Source organism: Heteronotia binoei, chromosome 13 (genome assembly GCF_032191835.1).
Source record: "Heteronotia binoei isolate CCM8104 ecotype False Entrance Well chromosome 13, APGP_CSIRO_Hbin_v1, whole genome shotgun sequence".
Taxonomy (NCBI): domain Eukaryota; kingdom Metazoa; phylum Chordata; class Lepidosauria; order Squamata; family Gekkonidae; genus Heteronotia; species Heteronotia binoei.
Genome location: NC_083235.1, coordinates 74,899,001 through 74,920,081, shown reverse-complemented (window position 1 = coordinate 74,920,081; position 21,081 = coordinate 74,899,001). Strand labels below are relative to the sequence as shown.

General features: G+C 41.7%; 1 protein-coding gene across 2 annotated transcripts in view; it reads left to right on the top strand.

Moving 5' to 3' along the window:
• The window catches only part of GAS7 (growth arrest specific 7), a 236,213-nt gene that overhangs the window by 75,114 nt on the left and 140,018 nt on the right, over positions 1-21,081 (top strand). Inside the window, exons 1-2 of one of the 2 annotated variants that reach the window (XM_060252648.1) lie at positions 12,045-12,136; positions 20,123-20,240. In XM_060252648.1, the coding sequence (XP_060108631.1) occupies positions 12,134-12,136; positions 20,123-20,240 (121 nt within the window). In that variant the 5' untranslated portion in view covers positions 12,045-12,133. Of the gene's footprint in view, positions 1-12,044; positions 12,137-20,122; positions 20,241-21,081 lie in introns of those variants that run through there. The other variant, XM_060252647.1, reaches the window with a different exon arrangement.

Below are 21,081 nucleotides of genomic sequence, written 5' to 3'. Positions count from 1 at the left end.
GGAAGGAAATGGATATTGTCACAGTCCTAGGTTACTCTTCACTGTAGGCTTCAGATTCATGGGTGTTACTGAGGCCTTGTGGTTTCTCCTGAGCCATCTCTTGCACGCTACCGAAGTAGAATGTCCTATGTGATAAACTATTCATGAACGGTGTGTTTGCATTGAATTAACATTTTGGTTTGGATGCTGCCGAAAATTTCTGCTGCAGAAGGACTTCTATCAGCAGAGTGTGACTTCGTTGTCTCTCCTCTCTGCTGCAGCCCCAAACGATGTTCCTGGAAGGCAGGGAACCTCTAGGCATGTTGGTTTGGTGGGCATTGGAAGTCGGCAATGGAATGGAAGGGATCGGCAGAAATCAGCCCTCCATCATCTGTGGAAATCTTCCATAAAATTTTTATCTCAATGTGAAACGTAAGGGCATCTAAAAATGAGTTTTATATCCTTGCACTCGTGGATAATTTCCTCTTACCTGATTGATACCTACTTATTTACAGTGACAGATCTATGTCATTTTAATCTGCCATCTGCATTGAAGTACAGTTTTCCACGTTTCCTGTCTTGCTCTCTTGAAGTATTTGAAGGGCTGTCAGTTAGAGGAGGGCAGGAAGCTGTTGCTGTTGCAGCAGAGGAGAGGACTTGCAATAATGAGTTTAAATAAAGGGCAGGAAGGTACCGACTGCGTATCAGGGGAAATTTTTTACAGTAGGAGTTATTCAATAGTGGAATCGGCTACCTAGGGAGATGGTGAGCTCCCCCTCACTGGCAGTCATTAAGCAGCAGTTGGACAAACACTTGCCAGGGATGCCCTAAGCTAAAGATGTGCATTCCGCTTTGCCGAATGGAATAAATAACTGAAAGAGACCTCATTGGTATTCTCTAATCTGATTTACCTACTGATAAGGTGATCCTGAAAAATAGCTGATCTTTTTCAGTTTTTATTCAGAGTCCCTGATTGGCCTTCCATTCCCCAGGTGGTGGGGCTGGGAAAGGGAAGGGAGGGTGTCAGCTTCAGTTCCCTCTACTTCCCAGGGGAGGGGATGGAAACTGACCTTTGCCTTCCCTCCCTTGAGCGGCCGCAGCTCGGAGATGGAATGCAAGGCATACCTCCCCAATTCGTCTTCTCTTCCCCAGATGCCCTGCTATGGTGCGCCAGCTGGGGAAGGGAAGGGGGACATTTAAACATGCCTCCCTGATCAGTCACCTCTTCCCCAGCCACCCATAGCAGCAGGGAAAGCAAAACCAAGGGATTTGAATTTTCCCTCCCATGGAAAAGGATCAGAGCAGCATGCAGTGATCCTTTTAAATGGAGAGGAAAGACTTCAACCCACTCCACTCTAGGGTTGCCAATCCCCAGGCAGGTCTGGGAGAAAGCCGTGCTTGCATCACTCAAAATGCATCAGTCTAAATACGATACTTCATCCAATAAACATTAAACATGCAACATGAATACCAATGAGCTGCTTCATACTTCTTTAGGAACATGCATAAGCATAGCAAAATGTGCAATACATATACTTAGTTGCGACCTAGTAAATCCACAATGCATTCACATAAGCTTATTGAGGACTGGGTAAGGTTCGTTATAAAAATGGTTGCATGTTTTTGTCCATTTATGTTTATGTTTTTGCATAAGGGGATTGATTCCATCAACATCATGTTCTTGTTTAGTTCCAGATATAAAAAATTTTAGACTGTGGCACACGGCCATGCTAGAAAGTGATTGCCTTGGAAATTCACATGCACACGCCTACAGAATAACCCGTCTGTGGGTGAGTTGAGTATGCTGCAAAATCCTTTTGTAAATTGTTTATTATGGAGATGTGTTGTTTTGAACGGTATGGTTTAATGTCATGTATTATTGATTTAGTTATTGTACAATACTGTTTATGTTCAGTTCCAGAAGAGCTGTGTTGTAGACGAAGATACACCATCGAAACACACCTATTACAAGCATGTCCAACTTGTGGTCTTTCTGGAGCATCTTAATTCGTTACCTTGCTCAATACTGATTTGTGAAAACGCTGTGGACTTTGTAGCTTATGTGAATGCATTGTGGACTTACTAGGTGGCAACTAAGTATACGTATTGCACATTTTGTTATGCTTATGTATGTTCATAAAGAAGTATTAAGCAGCTCGTTGGTATTCATGTTGCATGCATGTTTATTGCCAAGTCCAATTTAAGAAATATCTGGGGACTTTGGGGGTGGAGCTAGGAGACATTAGGGGTGGAGCCAAGATCAAGGCTGTGACAAGCATAATTGAACTCCAAAGGGAGTTCTGGCCATCACATTTAAAGGGACCGCCCACCTTTTCAATGCCTTCCTTCCATAGGAAATAATGGATAGGGGCACCTTCTTTTGGAGCTTATAGAATTGGACCCCTGGTCCAATTGTTTTGAAAATTGGGGGATATTTTGGGGAGAGGCACTAGATGCTGTGCTGAAAATTTGGTGCCCCTACCTTAAAAAACAGCCCCCCCCCCAGAGCCCCAGATACCCGTGGATCAATTCTCCATCATTTTCTATGGGAATAAATCTCCATAGGGAATAATAGAGTTCCCAGCAGACATTTCCCTCCCCTTCCCCCAGGATTCCCTGGTTTGCAGGCGGGGGGGAGGGCCTGCAAACCAGGGAATCCCCTGCCCCCACCTGGGGATTGGCAACCCTAGTATATACCAATATTTTTGGAATTTGGCGTACATTCCTACTCTAGGCTGGTCCTGCATCGAGCAAGGGGTTGGACTAGGTGGCCTATATGGCCCAACTCTTTTGTTCTGTGTTCAAATTTCTACCAGATTGATCTGTTTAATCTATACTGCAGTACTACCAGTATGGAGTTAAAGGCAACAAGCTTCATTATGCTACAATTTTCTGGAAGACAACAACTGATCGGCAGAAGAAGTGTACTATGAGCTTGCAGTCAATATTTTAGCCAGTACATTTCAATGCACACAGTCCCCCACCCATTAAACAGACATGAAAGATTCTTTCTCCCTCCACTCCCTGTTATGGGTGCATCTCTCTCTCACACCCACCCACACCTGTCATGGCCCACATACAGCAGGAACTTCTTTGCATATTAGGCCATGCCCCTCTGATGTAGCCAATCCTCCTGGAGCTTACAATAGGCCCTGTACTAAGAGCCTTGTAAGCTCTTTGAGGATTGGCTACATCAGGGGTGTGCGGTGTAATATGCAAAGGAGTTCTTGCTACAAAAAATCCCTAGTGGTCACCAACCCTTTTCCTCTAACAATAGAGCTCTTTTACATGCTATTTATTGGATTTTCTCCCTTTTTCCTGTTGTTTTGGGATTCTGCATTGTCTTACTTCAGCTTCTAAAATTGTCCTGATGGGGTTTATACTGAGATTAGGGATAGATAAAGCTATGTCTATGTGGATCCCATGCAGCGCAGATGTAAATGAGTGATAAATCTGAAAAAGGCAGCATGCATTTGGCCCCAGCATAACCTACCTAGCTATGTATATCTGTCTCTGTGGGGGAAGACGAATTGTCGGAAGAACACCTCAAGGGCTCCGCCCCTCTCAGAAGATCTGTGGTGCTCTTCCCACCCTTTTACTTCTGTTTGGTGTTACTACTTTAAAGCAAAACAAATTCATTGGGTTGACAAATTTCTGTTAATGTTTGGGGTCCATTTACAGAAGTTGATGACCATGTAAAACTGCCTTCCTCTTTTTAGGCACGACATGCATTGTAAGAATTTTCTTGTTTTATTCTGTTCTCTTCGTGTTTGTGGTTGGGTTCCCCCCCCCCCCGCACGTACACATGGTTATAGAAACATTTTGAAGTACCCACCAGTTTTATCGACCACGCTGAGCTAAGTGGCATCACCTTCTCTTAAGAGTATTCCGTGAAATGAGTATCCGAGGGGGCACTGTATTAGCTCTTTGCTGGCAGGCATACGTGTGAATGCTCTCTGAAATATGAGGCTTGGTGAAGACTAGTTAGTAGAATATGTATATAAATGGCAGATGTGCACTTTCTTATGCCTTGGAGATCGATATAATGATAGATGAGGTAATTTCACATAACAGCAACCGCTTTTTTTTGCCATTGCCACGCTCTCTGAGAGTAACATATAATTAGGGTTGCCAATCCCCAGGTGGGGGCAGGGGATCCCCCGGTTTGGAGACCCTCCCCCCGCTTCAGGGACATCAGAAAGTGGGGGGAGGGGACGGAAATGTTTGCTGGGAACTCTGTTATTCCCTAGGGAGATTTATTCCCATAGAAAATCATGGAGAATTGATCTGCGGGTATCTGAGGCTCTGGGGGGCCTGTTTTTGGGGGTAGAGGCACCAAATTTTCAGTATAGCATCTAGTGCCTCTCCCCAAAATATCCCCCAAGTTTCAAAAAGATTGGACCAGGGGGTCCAATTCTATGAGCCCCAAAAGAAGGTACCCCTATCCTTCATTATTTCCTATGTAAGGAAGGAATTGAAAAGGCGTGCCGTCCCTTTAAATGTGATCGCCAGATCTCTCTTTGGAGTTCAATTATGCTTGTCACAGCCTTGATCCTGACTCCACCCCTAATGTCTCCTGGCTCCACCCCCAAAGTCCCCAGATATTTCTTAAATTGGACTTGGCAACCCTACATATAATATGCGTGTTTCAGGCACCCACTGGTTGCTTTCATGTTCTACATACAGATTTTAAAATCTTTAACATATTCCTAAAAACCATAACAAAACCTCACACTTCATCATCAGTCTTATATGCAGGCACACCTGGCGACTGCTCATGAGCAGGCCTGCTACTGGAGAGGTTTTTACAGCTAAAAGCCTCCAGGAGGCACTGCAAGCCAGAGGCAGAATCTTGTCCCTGCCCAGGGACCACATACTTCCACGCAACTTTGCCCCCACCCTCAGTTCCTTTTTTCCTGCCAAAGGAGAAGGTTATGTTTTTAAAGTCTCCAGTTTCTTGTGTTGGTGAGGAATTGCTTCCCTAGTTCACTGGGGTTATTCTGGCTGAGTTAGTACCATGGCTCAGAAAGCCCTATTCAAAAAATGCACCCGTTATGGGGCAAAGATGACCCAAACCAACAAAAATGACCTCTGTCTATTTTGGTTGAGTGCAGGGCACAATGTCCCCATTTGTAAGGCCTACCAAAGCTTTACCCACAAAGCTTGGCGCGATAGGGCATCAAAAGTTACAGCAGCATTGTGGGAGAAAGCCTTCAACGCCTCTGAGTCTTTGTCCAAGTCGTCCTGGAAAAATTGTCCAACTCCACACCCTCAGAGTTGACATGGTCAGCTCCACCTCCCAGATATGTGTCATAACCAATACTCCTTCTAAGCTGTGGAGTCTTGTGAGCAAAAATTCTAATTTGTGAGCTGCTGGCATTAAAGTTGTGAGCTACTGCATACATTAGTTTGCTCTGGGGCCATTTTTCCTGAACTAAGACAAAAATGTGTGAGCTGGAGACTAAATAACTGTGAGCTAGCTCACGCTAACTCAGCTTAAAGGGAACACTGGTCATATGGGCCTAATCCAGGTTGCACTCCTCCAGTTTACATAAAATGAGATTGATCAACACAAACGCTTGCATACACAAAATGGAAGGTCAGTTTCTTGTTTTAAACCATTTTATTAATTAGCAATATATTGTTATAGAAATCTAAAAGAAATTTTAAAATAATACAAAATAAAAACAATACATTGCTTTCCCCCCCTTCCCCTCCCTCCTTTTTTCTTGAGCCCCGCCGGTGTTTTAAAATTAAAGAAAAAAGAAACAAGGTAACTTAACAAATCAAGAATCCCCACTTTAGAACCTTATATCAATACGGAAGAAATAAAAATATAAAATAAGAAAAGTTAACTCTATAAGTTCATCTTCATTTTTCAATATAAAAAAAATTCCCTTTATAAATTCTAGTCCATTATTCCACCTCCTTCAGCTTTTATCAAAAATCACTAAGTGTCCCCTTACTTTCCATAGTACCGTCTCTGTCCCATGGCCCGCGCAGAAACGGGACTGGAATGGGTCCAAGGTGGATGTTTCATCCAGGAAAACCTGCAGCTGCTCCGCCACCGCTTTCCCAACTACCTTTCCCAGGAATGGCAAGTTCAAAACTGGGTGGTAGTTAGCTAGTACTCTAGGGTCCAGTGAAGGCTTTTTTCAGAAGCAGCCGAATTACAGCCTCCTTTAACATCTCTGGGAATGTCCCACTTGTCAGGGACAGATTACCAATATTGCCCAGAGAGTCCCTGATATCCTGGCAAGCCTTCAGAAGCCAGGATGGACAGGGGCCCAGGGGGCAAGTGGTAGGCTTCACTTCAGCAAGGATCCTGTCTGCATCCTCCAAGGAACTGGTTTTCCCTCCTGCAGCTTTCTGGGAGACCAGCCTGAAAGACTTCCTGTCTCTCTAGGAGGTCTCCTCAGAAGTGATGCTTCCAGACAAGAGGGAAGGAGGAATAGACTAAGCCAAAGCCTTGCCTAGAGTTTAAGACTCCTCTAGCCAACTCCCAGACAAGCACAGGCCTAAAATGGTGTTTCTCCACACCATCTGATGGCCAAGGGGCTTCCAGTTCACATACTGTATCAACCGTGGCTGGGAGGTCCTGGTGGAGAGTCAAGATTTTATCTGCAAAATACGTCTAAAAAGCCTCAGAGCCAATATCCAATTCCCTATCTTTTTGGTTGCTCAATGGCAAAATTGTCAGAGACCGAATCCCTCTAAATGATTGGACTGGGCGCGACTTTGCAGACTCTATGGAGGCCGCATAGAAGTTTTTTTTGTTTTATAATTTTTATTGATTTAAACTATAAAAAGAAAAAGCATAAGCACAGATACAGAAGCATTAAAGAGGAGGAGGGGTGGATACAGAGTGGGAGACCAGAAACAAAGAAAAATGCAAATATATCAGTTACATTTCTACCTCCAAATGAAATACCCAATTCTTTCTTTCTGCAAGTATTAAATTTTCCCCTTATATTTTATCATCTTTATCTTTCATTATGCACTTTTTACTAAACTATTACTTAAAATACAAGTCTAAACTATTCTTCTTCAGCACATATAAGTATAAAAAAGTCAGAGAAGTCTCAACACAGAACTAACTAGCTAAGCTTAACCATATTAAAAATACAGACTAACCTGTTATTTTAACAATGTTATTAAAATGAGCATAAGAAATAAATATCTTTATCCTTCTAACTTATTTATTTCAAACGGAAAGAAAAAAAATCAGATTTAAAATATCATAAAACGTAGAGAGAGAGAAAAGTAATAAGCAGGGAAAAAAAACATAGTAATTTATCTGTCTCAGTATAAACAATTTCTTCAAACATATTAAGAGCAGATCTACCAGATTACAGAATAATTGTGTTGTCTGCCTTTTTAAAAATTGATCCAAGTTAACTATTTATTGATATAAAATTATTTTCAAAACTTTTCAATCCTATAACTTGCTCTATATTGCTCTTGGAGGAACAACTTAATATGACTCAAAAATCTCACTTGGCCTTTTAAAATTGCATGTCAGTTCTTGTTGAGAATTCCATATCCAATTACCCACAGAGAGAGAAACATTTCAAAGACCCTTCTTCCTGAAAGTTTTCCATGTCTTGATTTTTTTGCTGAGATGTACCTTCTCTCTCCTTAGTGCAGTCATCCCTCTCGGTAAAAATAGTAAGGATCCCACGCTACTTGTTCCTCTCGAAAAAACTTCAATCAGTCTTGATTTCCAGTCCTTCTTTTTAACTGCGCAATAAGGTTCCATTTTGGTTTTCTTCTGTTCATTTCTCAGCGGATCACTCTCCATTTCCAATTCCACAGACGTCACCGAGATCTCTTTAACACTCTGCTCATGTAGATTTGAGATTTCGCTAGCTTTCAACATAAAAGCTCCCATTTGTTTTTTTATCAACTCTGTTAATGAATCAAGATCTTGCTTTAGAGAAGTTATAGTGACCACTATATCTTTTTTATAAAACATTTTGCTTGGTGATGCCATTTTTCTCTACCAAATAACTCAGCCTATTAATCCAAGTTGAAAAGTAACTCAGAGACCCAGTTAGTCTGTCTCTTCAAATCTCCTCCAGCCGTGTGTTTTGATAGTTGCCATTTCAGTTGCACTCAGGTGGCAAAGACAAATCTCTCTAAAATTTATCTCGTTTTTGTTCAAATCATATTATAGCCAGATAATAGTCTCATTAACACATGTTCAATTATAATCCGGGTTGATTTGAGTATCTACATTCAGTCTAATTCAAATTGTTGCCAATGTTCAAAGTTGTTCTTTGTCTTTTCGAAGCCGCATTCACGGGTAAGTTCTAGGTCCCCCCCCCCCCAAGGTATAGACTGCAGTTGCTATGGGTGGGAGTACTTCTCATGGAGACCAATAGGTGGGTGGAAGAAGTGAGATAGGAACTGAGAATCATGTGAGGATTGATTGGAAGCAAAGGTACAATTTTGGGAAGGCCAATCTAAACCTTTCTGACTTCTAAGACCATATGTTTAAAAGCCTTTTTTCTCCAACTAGGAAGTCGGGAACTTCCTTGGTGAGATAGAAGACAATTAAAGCAGTATTTTAAAGGTTTTTCCTGATCTGCACTCTTAATTATAGTATTTGTATCCAGTCCTTTTTCCAAATAGATAGGGGTGAAGTTGGCCTATATGGAGAGTTATGTTTTCATCAGCCCTGTCAAATGTGGCTGGGCGTTAGTGTCTGGCTCAGACTTATTCAGCGAGCTTTGAATAGAAATAGGAATCCAGGATTGTCCTGCCCAAATCAAACTTTTTGTCTAATAAATAATACTGACCCTGGGCTGAATGTAGCACAATGTATAGCCATATAGATGTTGACATTTCCCTTACATAAACTAGGAGTCAGCTCTTATTTGCTGCTACAAAAAGAACTGCATAAAGAGACTGGGATAGCTACATTAGTCTGTTGCAGGAAAAACAACCAAGAGGTCTTGTACAATACAGGCATAGCTTTCATAGGCCACAGCAGCTTTACTAGTTGTGGGAAGCAGTCATATAAGTAGATTGGTGTCTATACTATGAGCATGGAGAGAAGAAACCATGACAAGAAACACAAAAGCTAATGTGGTATGGAAGTTAACATTTTGGACTAGGTTCAAATTCCTTGGCTCAAATTCCTACTCCTGTCTTGAAGTCTGTTGGGTGACTTTGGGCCAATCACCATTTCTCAGCTTTTTGTAAGAATAAAGTGAAGGAGAGGAGAGCCGTGTAAATTGCTCTGAATTCCTAGGAGGCAGGGTGGGATAAAAATGTACTAGACAGACAGATGAAAAAGAATGCAAAAGCAGTGCAAGAGGGAAGTAGATTTGCCTCATCGCTATGGAGAATGCAGATGACTACAAACATGCAATCAGAGTGGGTGTGACTCACTCCTCCCTATCTGTCATTAAGAGACATCATCAATATCCATCTTGAGTCCATCGTGTAAATAAACGCTACATTGTGCCACTTGCTGGGTGATTCTACAGAATGACCACTTTGCATTGCTAAAAGATCACCTGTTGACCATTAAGCAGCTGTGAGGGGATTACTTGCTATAGTACTGTAGTCCCCTTAAAAATCTAGCAATATCTGCCCTCACATCCTTTTCGTTATATGATTTTATTTTATTATAACCACCTCAGGATGCTAAAGTAATTTTTAAAAATGAGAAAAATAGATCAGTGACTGGCTGTAAAAATAGATTCAGGCGAGTAGCCATCTTGGTCTGCAGCAGCAGAACAAATTTTGAGTTTAGTGACACCTTTAAGACCAACAAAGTTTTATTCTGGATATAAGCTTTCATGTGCACACGCACTTCTTCAGATATGTGTATGTGAAGAAATGTGCTTGCGTGCAATAAAATAGAATAAAACAGAATAAAACTTAGTTGGTCGTAAAGGTTCCACTGGCTATAAGAGTTCTTAAGCTTTGTTCTAGCCCCCAAGCGCTTGCTTATGAGTGCTGTGAGAAAAATGGCAAGAGTCAGTCAACAGAGACTTGGTTAGGCAATAAAAGGGACATATATGGTGAAATTTTAAAGGGACAGTTTCTCTGGGAAATCTCGTGTGCTTTGACTGTCTGCACATGACACCCTAGTGTTACAGTTGTGAACAGTGTTCCCTCTAAGCTGAGTTAGTGTGAGCTAGCTCACAGTTATTTAGTCTCCGGCTCACACATTTTTGTCTTAGCTCAGGAAAAATGGCCCCAGAGCAAACTAATGTATGCAGTAGCTCACAGCTTTAATGTCAGTAGCTCACAAAGTAGAATTTTTGCTCACAAGACTCCACAGCTTAGAGGGAGTATTGGTTGTGAACACTATATGTGGCTTACAATGAATCCTCTGGAAGTTAGGCTTTCCCTATACTCATATCCTGCTGCCAACCCTAGGCAGATATATTGGTCAATTGTGTTGAAACCTGCCATGAGATCTAGATTAGAAAGATAGCTGCACTGCCCTGACTTGGCAAGCCCGATCTCATCAAGTCTCCAAAGCTAAGCTAGGTTGACCCTGGCAACTTCTTGGATGAGAGATCTCCTTGAAATAGCAGAGCTGGGAGGCAGGGGCAGGCTTTATTCAACCACGTCTCAGAGTATCCTCCATTCCCCAGAAGGAGTCAGTCACCAGATTTCGCCATGATTTCCAGGTGCACACACACATGCACGCACACACACAAACACACAGGCACATAAAAATGCAAAAAAATCCCCAACAGGATAGCTGCACCATGTCTGTCTCTCTTGGCACTGATTATGAGGCAGGGTGGCCAAAGCAATTACTGCTTCTGAACAAAGCGTGCATGCACACACACACACACCATGTACTAAATGGGCTGTACATTGTTTTTTTATTTATAAGCTTCGTTTCTCTTAAAAATAGGACTTGGGACTGTTGTGTGAGTTGTTTGCCATGAACCAACATGAAGTGGAACAAGGAACAGCCTCCAAAATGTGGGAAGCAATTGCACAATCACTGTACTATGGGCTGGATCCAGCCAGCTTTTTCATTCAATCTTGTCTTTCCATACTGCAGCCCCCATTCTAAGTGGGTTTTTGGGGGGGGCATCTTTTGTCCATGTAGGTCCCAGGATCCTCAGCATACTTTTTTTGCAAGGTGAAAAGGGATGCCTTCTCCCTTTTTCACAAGTGGAAAAGCTGGTTGGATCCCACCACACAAATACTCTAAATGTTCTCCAGGAAACATTTTAGTGTGAAATTGAGGATGAGGAATACTGAAAATTCCCCCCAAAGCATTACATTAGCTTTTCTGAACTTTTTTGCTATTATTCACAGTTCTTCTTGACTGCTGACATTGCATCATATGCATGGAGTGCCATTTCTTCTTCACAATTTCTTGTTCCTGGCACTGAGATTCTAGCTAGTCAGTGAGAGCAATACTTTCTTCTTATCTGGCATTGGTTTTATGATGATGCTGTGTAGCCAATTAGAATTTGGTATGTTGAAGCTCTTGTAGAGCCAGTTCAAAGCAGGGCAAGAAACTTTGCTTTCAGTTTGCAGCCAGGTTACATGTACTTTTGCCTCTATTTTGCCTCCCATATTACTTAAATGGGAGCACATTTTGTGTGGGTGGTGAATACCATGTCCATTTGGTCATGTTATTTTGCTTGTTTTCCAGTACAGAATGCAGGCTGGTCAATCCGTACAAAGGGCTGGCTTGATGTAAGTTCAGGGACGTTTCCCAGTGAGACAGTAGAAGGGCAGAGAAGGTTAAAGAGGCCGGGGCCAAACTAAGGCAAGCTAACAAAGCAGTTGTTGTTTGCCCGGTCTGTGCATGGAGTGCCACTTAGTTAGTGGCACAGACCCTGGCTTTGTGCTCTCCATCACCTACGCAAACATTTAAGAGCTGGCAAAGGGAAAAAGCTTTCCAGAAGCTTCACATCTGGAAATTCTCTAGAATTAACCCTTTTTATTTCCAAACAACAAACATGGGTGAAGGGAACGACCAACAGCTCTCTCTCTCTCTCTCAGTGGTTTCATTTCTGAGTTTTGTTGCTATACACTGACTCTCTGTAGACAGAAAACAGAGTGGGCAGTGAGCAGTGTCTTCTCTTGCCTTGGAAAGGGGGAACAAATCCAACCAACTTTTGCCAAGGATTGAACTTCTGCAAGGGACTTGGCAATAGCACATATGGTAAGACGGCATGATTTAGAGGAAAAACAAGATGTGTTGATGATTTAGAGGAAAAACAAAATGTGTCTAGATACCATTGACACCCTTCATCTTCAGGCTTAGTCATAATTATATCTTTGGTCACCTCTGTTCTCTGAACCTTCTTTGATGCTGTGTGAGTCTGGGGCAGGACTCGTCATTATATAATTCACAGAGCTTTGGTTGAAACAAACAGGAATAACTGAAGGGTGAAGGATGTAGCTAATTTTGTGAATTGTTAAGATGAAGCACACTTATAAAAAAGAAGGCGTGTTTCAAAGCGTCTTTATTAAGTGCCTACTGCTGCATCTATTAAATTGTTGTAATGCAGGTGGCCAAGCATTGCAGAGAGGGCAGGTCCTGGCATCTGGAGTGGAGGTGGGGTGGGAAGTATACTGGGAAATGGAAAAGAACATTGAGACTTGTGTGGGAGAATGAATTCTTTGTATTTGGAAAAATGTAACAAATGTTGGGGCAAATGTGCTTGCCAACAAGAAACTGATGGTTAGGATTTAAAGCAAAATCAGACTGATAAAATAAAACACTGATTCTTAGGACCAGAGTTTGGAGGGCAAGGTTATTTTTTAATCAGATTTTTGCTGCAAGGGTAAAGGTTCTTGCCATGATTCCTTACACTTATGCGCGCAATACTGCTATTGCAATACTCAAGTTTAACAAACTGTAGCATCCTGCAGTCTCCTGCTGTGAAAGGAAATAAAAAATAATACTAGGTGCTCTTCTTGATGCCTGCATGTAGAAACTGACATGAGATCCTAAGGCATATGAGTAAAGGATTCCAGTATAGATCAGCATAATGGATTTGCATTGCATTTTTGCATGTGTAAGTTACTGTGCGGACAGAATTGATACCATGGTTATGAATTATGGATAAGCCAGTTTGTTCTCCTAGACAGGGTAATATTAATTTCCATGCTTGTGTAATGCATATTAGTAGCAAATAGACCCCCCCACACATTATTAATGAAGGGGGTGTGGCCAGTGAGGTCACATCCGGTGACGTCACCTGAAACTGCGTCATCAGGGTCATGACCCCAATGACATCACCCAGGTCATGACCCCAGAGTCGTGACCAGAAACTGTGTCAAATGGAGGATGGAAGTGACCTATTTTGGGGGTGCCACCATGATGTAGGCACCCCGCATATTTAATTAAGCACCTCCCACAAGGAGGTGTCCTGACTAGCCCCACCCCCACGTGACCTAGCCCCGCCAATCACCATCTGTGCCCCACCATGACGTAGGTACCCCGCATATTTAATTAATTAAGCACCTCCTCCAGGAAATGGCCTTACTGACTCACACCACATGGCGTAGCTAGGCCAATCAACGTCTACGTCCACCCCGCTGTGACGTAGTAACCCTGCATATTAATTGAGCAGGACAGAAATCACATGTGTAGCCCCCTCCCCTTCCTCCTTCTCCAGCACCACCCACTGCAGCGTCATTGAACTTCCGCCTGTGGCAGCCCACCCCGGAAAATGGGGTCCGCCACTGAGAAGGCCTGAGTAGGTCCATGTGACCCTTCTAACAACACGCCTAGTGTTTGACCTCTGGTCAAAAGCAAATGGGCTGGGGGGCCCCACCCCCACTCCCACCAGGTTATTTTAGGAAAGAAGCCATTTGTGCTTGAACACACATGCACAGGCTCTTGCTGAGGACATGGAAACTCCGGCCAGACCCTTGGTACTTTCAAGCCCGCTGCCATTGGTGAGACAAAATTTTAAAAGGAGATATGTGAACAGTTCTGAGGATGAAGAATTTGTTCCTGCAAAGCTCCATTCCCGGGGCGTGTTTTTGACAGAGACACGCGTTAGTATGGACAGCGGGGAGACAACAGCTGACATGCTAGCTAAAAATGGCGTTTCCCAAATTTTGCAAGGCCTCCTGGAAGATTTCCCAGACACTCAGGAACTTATTCCCTACAGCACCCAGGTTTTCCAAGAGATTCCTGATTCCCAAGAGCTGATTCCAAGCGAGAACTCTATGAAACAGGTAATTTGGGAAAGGGGGATAGTGGGGTGGGGAAGTAGAAAAGGTTATTGGAAACAGACTTTGCATAGTGCTTTTAACTGAAAAAGATTCTGACTGTATACCACCCCGAAAACGGAAATCAGCGATGTCAGCATTAGTTCGTGCTGCGGTCTATGCCAGCTTCAATCGCCCGGGCAGAAATCTCACGCATGTGTTTCTTGGTCTGAACAAATAGTAAACCGCAAGGTGAAATTTGTAATTGATGAAATGTCAATACATTCGATAATGCAAGTTGTGACCTCGGTTGCCTATTCATTGAAATGTCTGCTCTTCACTCAAGAGAATATGGACCAAATATTTGATTTATTGAATAAAGTTGGAGACGCGTCAAATTTGCGCAAAACTCTTGAAACAATTTTCAAAATTGTTTCAAGAGTTTTGCGCAAATTTGACACGTCTCCAACTGTCAGTGCAATGGTTAAATATGTTCAAGGCTATATCAAAGATTTGCATTTTCATTCCTTTTTTCTGCACCAGAAAAAAAATGGCATTTCTGTGATGTAAATAAAAGAGAGATTGCAGCTGCCTTTTACTGTCTGTTTTTGAAATAAACCTTCTAAATAGACTGCAACTCTGTAAATGAAAAAAGCCTGTAAATAAAAAAGAACCGTTTTAAAGAAATCAGTGTTTTTAGTACATGCCCAGGAATGCCACCATGAAATGAAGGGCTGATGGTTGCAAGGGGGAGAAGAAGGGGGGCTGCACTTTGATTAAATCTGGCAGCATTTTAAAATTCCTAGGATGCTTAGCCCCCATATTTACTGGCTGTTGTTTTTTATTGTAAAGTTTGGGAAGGGGGGTGTTGCAAGGGAGAGAGGAAGGGGTCTGCACTCTGATTAAATCTGGCAGCATTTAAAAAATTGCTAGGATAGTTAGCCCCATATTTACTGGCTGCTGTTTTTTTTAAAAAAAAAATTTGCAGTGTATTCTGAAAAACTACTTACCCTCTTTCCCATGTGCTTCCTGAAACTATGGCTGCTTCTTCTCTGAGTCTGTGTGGGAGGAGAAAGGAAGGGGAGGATTTTGCAGTCACATGGATGGAACCTGGTTACCTTTACAATTCATGGAGAATTTCTATTGGATTAGCAAGTCACATGGCCGATGGGAACTAATCACAGCGCTCCTTCACACACAGTAGTGGTCAGTTGGTCTTGATTAGATTAGGCGGGTAAGTCACACTCTTTGGCCAGAGGAGAAGGTCAGAAGACATCTTTACCTTCTTCTTCTTCTTCTTCTTCTTCTTCTTCTTCTTCTTCTTCTTATTATTATTATTATTATTATTATTATTATTATTATTATTATTAAGATTATTCTTATCTTACAATTCCAAGAGGAGTTGTGAACTGGATTTATTATTGCCTTATCGCTATACTCAATGTGTCGTGCTTGAGGGGAACCTTTGAATTTCTATTGAATAAAGCAGATGTACAATGTTGTTTGTTATCTTACAGTAGTTATTTATATGTTTTAATAAATTGCTGTTATTAGTGCTGGATTTGTATCCTACAGCCACATACTTTGTACTTTGTTTACAGATCTCCTTAACCGAAACATCAGAATCCTTACTTTAAAATTCTTCTGTTCTAAGTTGTGCATAATTTCTGTAACCATCTGTGAAGCTCCAATTATTTTCTTCAAGCTAGTTGATGTATAGTTTAGCTTTTTGGCACACAGAAGCCCCCACATTGTGTTTTTGTAAAACAACATATGTACATATCTGGATTGGGTTGTGTGCTGAGCAGTATTTTGTAAAATGCTCCATTTCTCACTTTCTGCAAGGACAGACATACACAGATGGATGTTAGCTAGAGGTTCTACTTTGCCAAGACTAAGTAAATGATCAGTGATCTATTTTTCAGTACCGTAACTGGTCTGTGCTACACCTTTTTGTATTGTTGGTCATACTTCATGTTGTCTTGAAGCTGTTTCTGTTTAGCTAGTAAAATGGCGGTGTTCTGGGACAAGTCTCCCCCATCCTATAACCATGCATTGGATTTTTCCTACCTAAATGCAGAACTTTACATTTATCCCTGTTAAAATTCATTTTACTGATTTTAGCCCAGTTTTCCAGCCTGTCAAGGTCATCCGGTATCCTGTTTCTGTCTTCTACTGTATTTGCAACCCCTCCCAATTTAGTATCATCGGCAAATTTAATAAGCATTCCCTCTATTCCTTTATCCAAATCTTTTATAAAGATATTGAACAAAACAGGTCCCAGGACAGATCCTTGAGGCACTCCACTTGTCACTTCTCTCCAAGCGAATGAGGAGCCATTCACAAGCACTCTTTGGGTGCGATCTGTCAACCAGTTACAGATCCATCTAATGGTAACAGGATCCAAACAACATTTTACCAACTTGTCAACGATAGCATGTGGAACCCTATCAAAGCCTTACTGAAATCAAGATAAACAATGTCTACAGCATTCCCCTGATCCAGCAAGGAAGTCACTTTCTCAAAAAAAGAGATCAGGTTAGTCTGACATGACTTGTTCTTGAGAAACCCATGCTGGCTCTTAAGAATCACATCCATTCTTTCTAAATGTTCCAGGACCGACTGTTTGATTTGTTCTAAAACTTTTTCAGGTATAGACATCAAGCTGACGGGTCGGTAGTTACCCGAATCCTCTCCCCCCCCCCCCTTCTTAAAGATGGGGACAACATTCGCCCGCCTTCGATCTTTCAGCACCTCTCCTGTTCTCCAAGAATTCTCAAAAATAATAGTCAGAGGCTCAGAAATTACATACACAAGCTCTTTTAGAACCCTTGGATGCAATTCATCTGGCCCTGAAGACTTAGTTTCATTTAAAGAAACTAGGTGTTTATGTACTACCCCTATGCTGATTCTAGGCTGGAACTTCATACCCTCTTTATATGTTCTGTTTTGAGCACTGTTTCCCTCAGAAGAGAAGACTGTGGAAAAGTAGGAATTAAGCAGTTCCATCCTCTCTTCATTACCTGTTACAATTTCACTTTCTTGCCCTCACAGTGGGCCTGCCATGTCCTTGCTCTTTTTGTTACTTTGAACAGAAGAAAAGAACCTTTTTTGTTGTTGTTTTTAGCATCTTTGGCCAGCCTAAGCTCGTACTGATCTTTAGCTTTCCTAACTTTTTCTCTACAAGCACTGGTGATTTGTTTATATTCATCTTTGGTTATAAGGCCCTCCTTCCAATTCCTAAAGGAATCTTTTTTATTTCTCAGGTCTTTAGAGAGCTGTTTATGGAGCCAACTCAGCTTCTTTAGGCTTTTACCATGTTTTCTTCTTTTAGGAATCGTCTGTGATTGCGCTTTCAGTTTTTTGCTTTTAAGATGGCCAGGTTTATTGAATGGAGCTATTAAATCAGTCTCATTCTTGCAGAATAACCAGGTCAGTAATTTTCCTACCTAGCCCCTGACCAGTCAGTGTCACTGTTTAAGTAAAAAGTAAGGAGAATGAGCCTTGCATCAGCAACTCCAGTTGTAGAGGGGAAAAAGGAAAGGTCATATTGGGATATTTGTATAGGGGAAAAGAACAGCCCAGGTTTATTCCAGATAGTCTTTAGAGCCTTTGCTTATTGAAGGGGAGCCCAAGACAGTGGATTGTGGCCTTGGCCACATATTGGAATACTTTCTAAGTACCTGACAGAAGTTTGTGCAGAATAGATGAGCACCTGGCAACTGTATAGCAGCATTGTGTGCAAGAATAACATTGGGTGCACAAGAATAACATTGCATACTTTTGCAATGAATAATGCTGTTACACTACTATGATAATAAGACTTAAGGGCCATAGTGTTACATCATTGTTACTCTGCAGGTGACCTACTATTTTGTTCAATGCCTTTTCCTGTGGCAAATGTTGGAGTAGCCAGTTCTAAGATTCTCAGGTGGGTGTACATAGGCAAAAGTTGTTCATATACAGATACTCATTGTCATTTTGGAGCATTCCTTTCTGCTCTGCACCTTGCTGATATTAGTTGCAAAGGGAAGGTTTATGGTGGTGAGCTAGAGGTCTAGTTCAGTTTCTTTTTACATCTGATCCCTGCCAAAGGAAAGAAACTGAAAAGGTCTCTATGCTCCCTCCGCGGCGGCATATTGCTTCTGTTTGGTCAGGAAAAGATGATGTGAAGGCACAAATCTGGTATAGGGCTGCTGATGGGGGGAAGTGCTAGGAAGAAATTCTGAGGGTCCTGGCCACTCTGGGTGGGGGATCCTTGGTACTAGGCAATTTGTGTGAATATGTTTGTTCTGATTCTTGATTTCATAAGGAGGGATTGTCTGTGAGGGACCCCCTAATAGCTCTCAATAGTCGAACTGAGTGGAATGGAAACACTAGCTAATTCTGTATTATATGCCATTCCCAATCAGTGGTTCTCCTAATCGCAGTCCTTTTTGGATTCAGCCATACTTGTCAACTGTCTGCTGCTCCATTGCCCCACTCCATGTTGTGATATATATATTAAGTGCACCTTTAATGATTCCCTTGCTTCTTCTGTATTTTTCTCTATCTGCTGCCCCTCTCCTTTCCCTGGTACCTTTTCAGTTCTGTCTCACTGTCTCCCATGCCTGTCGCCACAGCGAAAGTCCCTGATGGCCACATATAAGGAATTATGCTCTAGGGAGGGATGTAGTCTATCTTAGAACATCAGGTTCTGTTGGATTCCAGAGTGTTGATTGAGCCAAAAGCTAGGTATACCAACTTTTGGTAGGTAATGAAGATAACATCAAATTTTCAAAACTTTAAATTCTACTGCTTCACAGTTTCATTTATCTTGTTCTTCTATGGGGTTGGTCACAAAGCAGTTTTACTGATGTGTGCATGCTCTGCTTTTAAGTGGGTTGCCATACAAAGTAAATGAACCTGTGGGCCACCATACCATAAGGGCTGGGAACCACTGTTCGAAATTGTTTTTCCCTGAGCTGAGAAAATCAAACAGTGCAAAGCGATCCTTCTTGCTATTATAATTTGAAGAGGCTTGAAGAGGGGGAAAAAACCCTCTTTAATCTAAGAAAAATTATAAATTCCTTTTAGTGTTCAGTGTGGCAGTCTTAAGGAAGTGATGGAAGGTCTTATGGAAGTGATGATCACCTTTCCTTAGAGCAGAACATCTTGCTCCCACAATTGGAAATGAATTCCACTAGTACAGTCCATATTGCACAGGTAATAACGGACCACTTTGATTCTGTAAACATTTATAGCAGATGAGAATATTCATGGAAATTTCCTGTTTGCCATAGTAGGCTTCATAGTGGGTCTTAGGGATTGGTTGAAAGGCATATGAGAGAGAGAGAGAGAGAGTGCAACTTCATTGAAGTGAAGCGTGTCTGCACCTGGTTATTGTCTGGTCGGGAAATCTCTTCATGAATGCTGTCTTATATTCCATGGAAAATGATGGTATATAGGTACCATAAATGAAGTAATGTATAAATAGAAGATGTACACATAAATAGAAAATGTATTATGCTTTGTCTTAAGTACGTAGATGGACAGATCTTACAAACATTAGATGTACAACATATTCACAACAAGCAACAGGTCATGCTGTTATTCATGCAGGCTAAACATACTGAATCTATTTTGTGGTGATTCTTCTTTGGAGACAGAGCACTGTGTTTTTCTCCTTTTCAAAAGGCATATGCAATAACATGTCGGATTGACAAGGTGACAGTACAGGTTCTGCAACATTCCACCATGTTCCTTTGCCCCTAGGGGAATGTCTGTGCTTTGCAGAGATTGCCAGAATACATTTCCCAGGCTATAGATAGCACGATAAATGGTCTGGGTTCTTAGTGATGTTTACTTCCCTGAGTCCTATATCCTGCCCTCAGGAACTGCAGGGGATACCTCAGAATTTCATACTGTGTGTGTGTTGTTCAGCCTTTTTTTGCGTTTTTTTTTAAGCCATCTTAACGTAGTTCTTCTGTCTTTCTGTCAACAGAAACCTAGGAAAATCACTCCTCAGACAGAAGACTCTCAGAATGGCCATCTCCCTCCTGGCTGGCAGAGTTATATGTCTCCCCAGGGCCGCAGGTACTATGTGAACACCTATACCAATGGTAAGTGTCAATGTGTTTGCTGCATTTATGCAATTTGCCTGTTTTGATATGTACACTATCCCCTAAATGCAAGGCAGGTAACAATTCAGCAACTATGTTATGAACTATTAGTACAAAATAAAATTCAATTCACATTCTTGCCTTGCTTAGGGTTGTTTTGAAGCCTTAAAAACCCATATAAAGGAAAGTGTGTGTATTAAAAAAAAAAAAAATTAAAAACACCAGGCTTACAAACCCAAACGACTTTCAGGAATGATTCGACATCTCATTCCAGTTCAGTCCTGTTTCTTGTATGGATTTCCTGTTTTCTCTTGAACTCTCAAGTGATCAAAAAGTCTTAATTTGGATTCTGTAGAACCAAAACAATTTACTTTGTTAGACAGGCTAACCTCAGGGAAAAGAAGCTCTTAAAAGTTCAGAAAGTTCTAAACAAGTGAACATAAGCCTGGAATAGAAGTATTTTGCTATTGCAGCAGTCAGGAGTTGCTTTTTACAGTGGATTGATCCATTGTGAACAGAGCTTAAAAGCTTGCAGTCCCTGGACACCTTAATGGAATCAAACAGTGGTGCTCCTTTTACATATACCTGGGCCTGGTTAAGGTGTGTCACATCATTCTTCATGAGAACTATGCGACTGCTTTATTATAACAGGTTGTACTGGTGCTGTTCTCCATAGAACTGTGTCTCAACTTCATAGCACTGCTCTGTGTTACTGTGTGTATATCATGCCATTGTTATGATTGTTGTATTTGGGTGGCCATGCATGTATTAGGGAGATAATTCCATTCTCAAAAGGTGGGGAGGGACGGTGGCTCAGTGGTAGAGCATCTGCTTGGGAAGC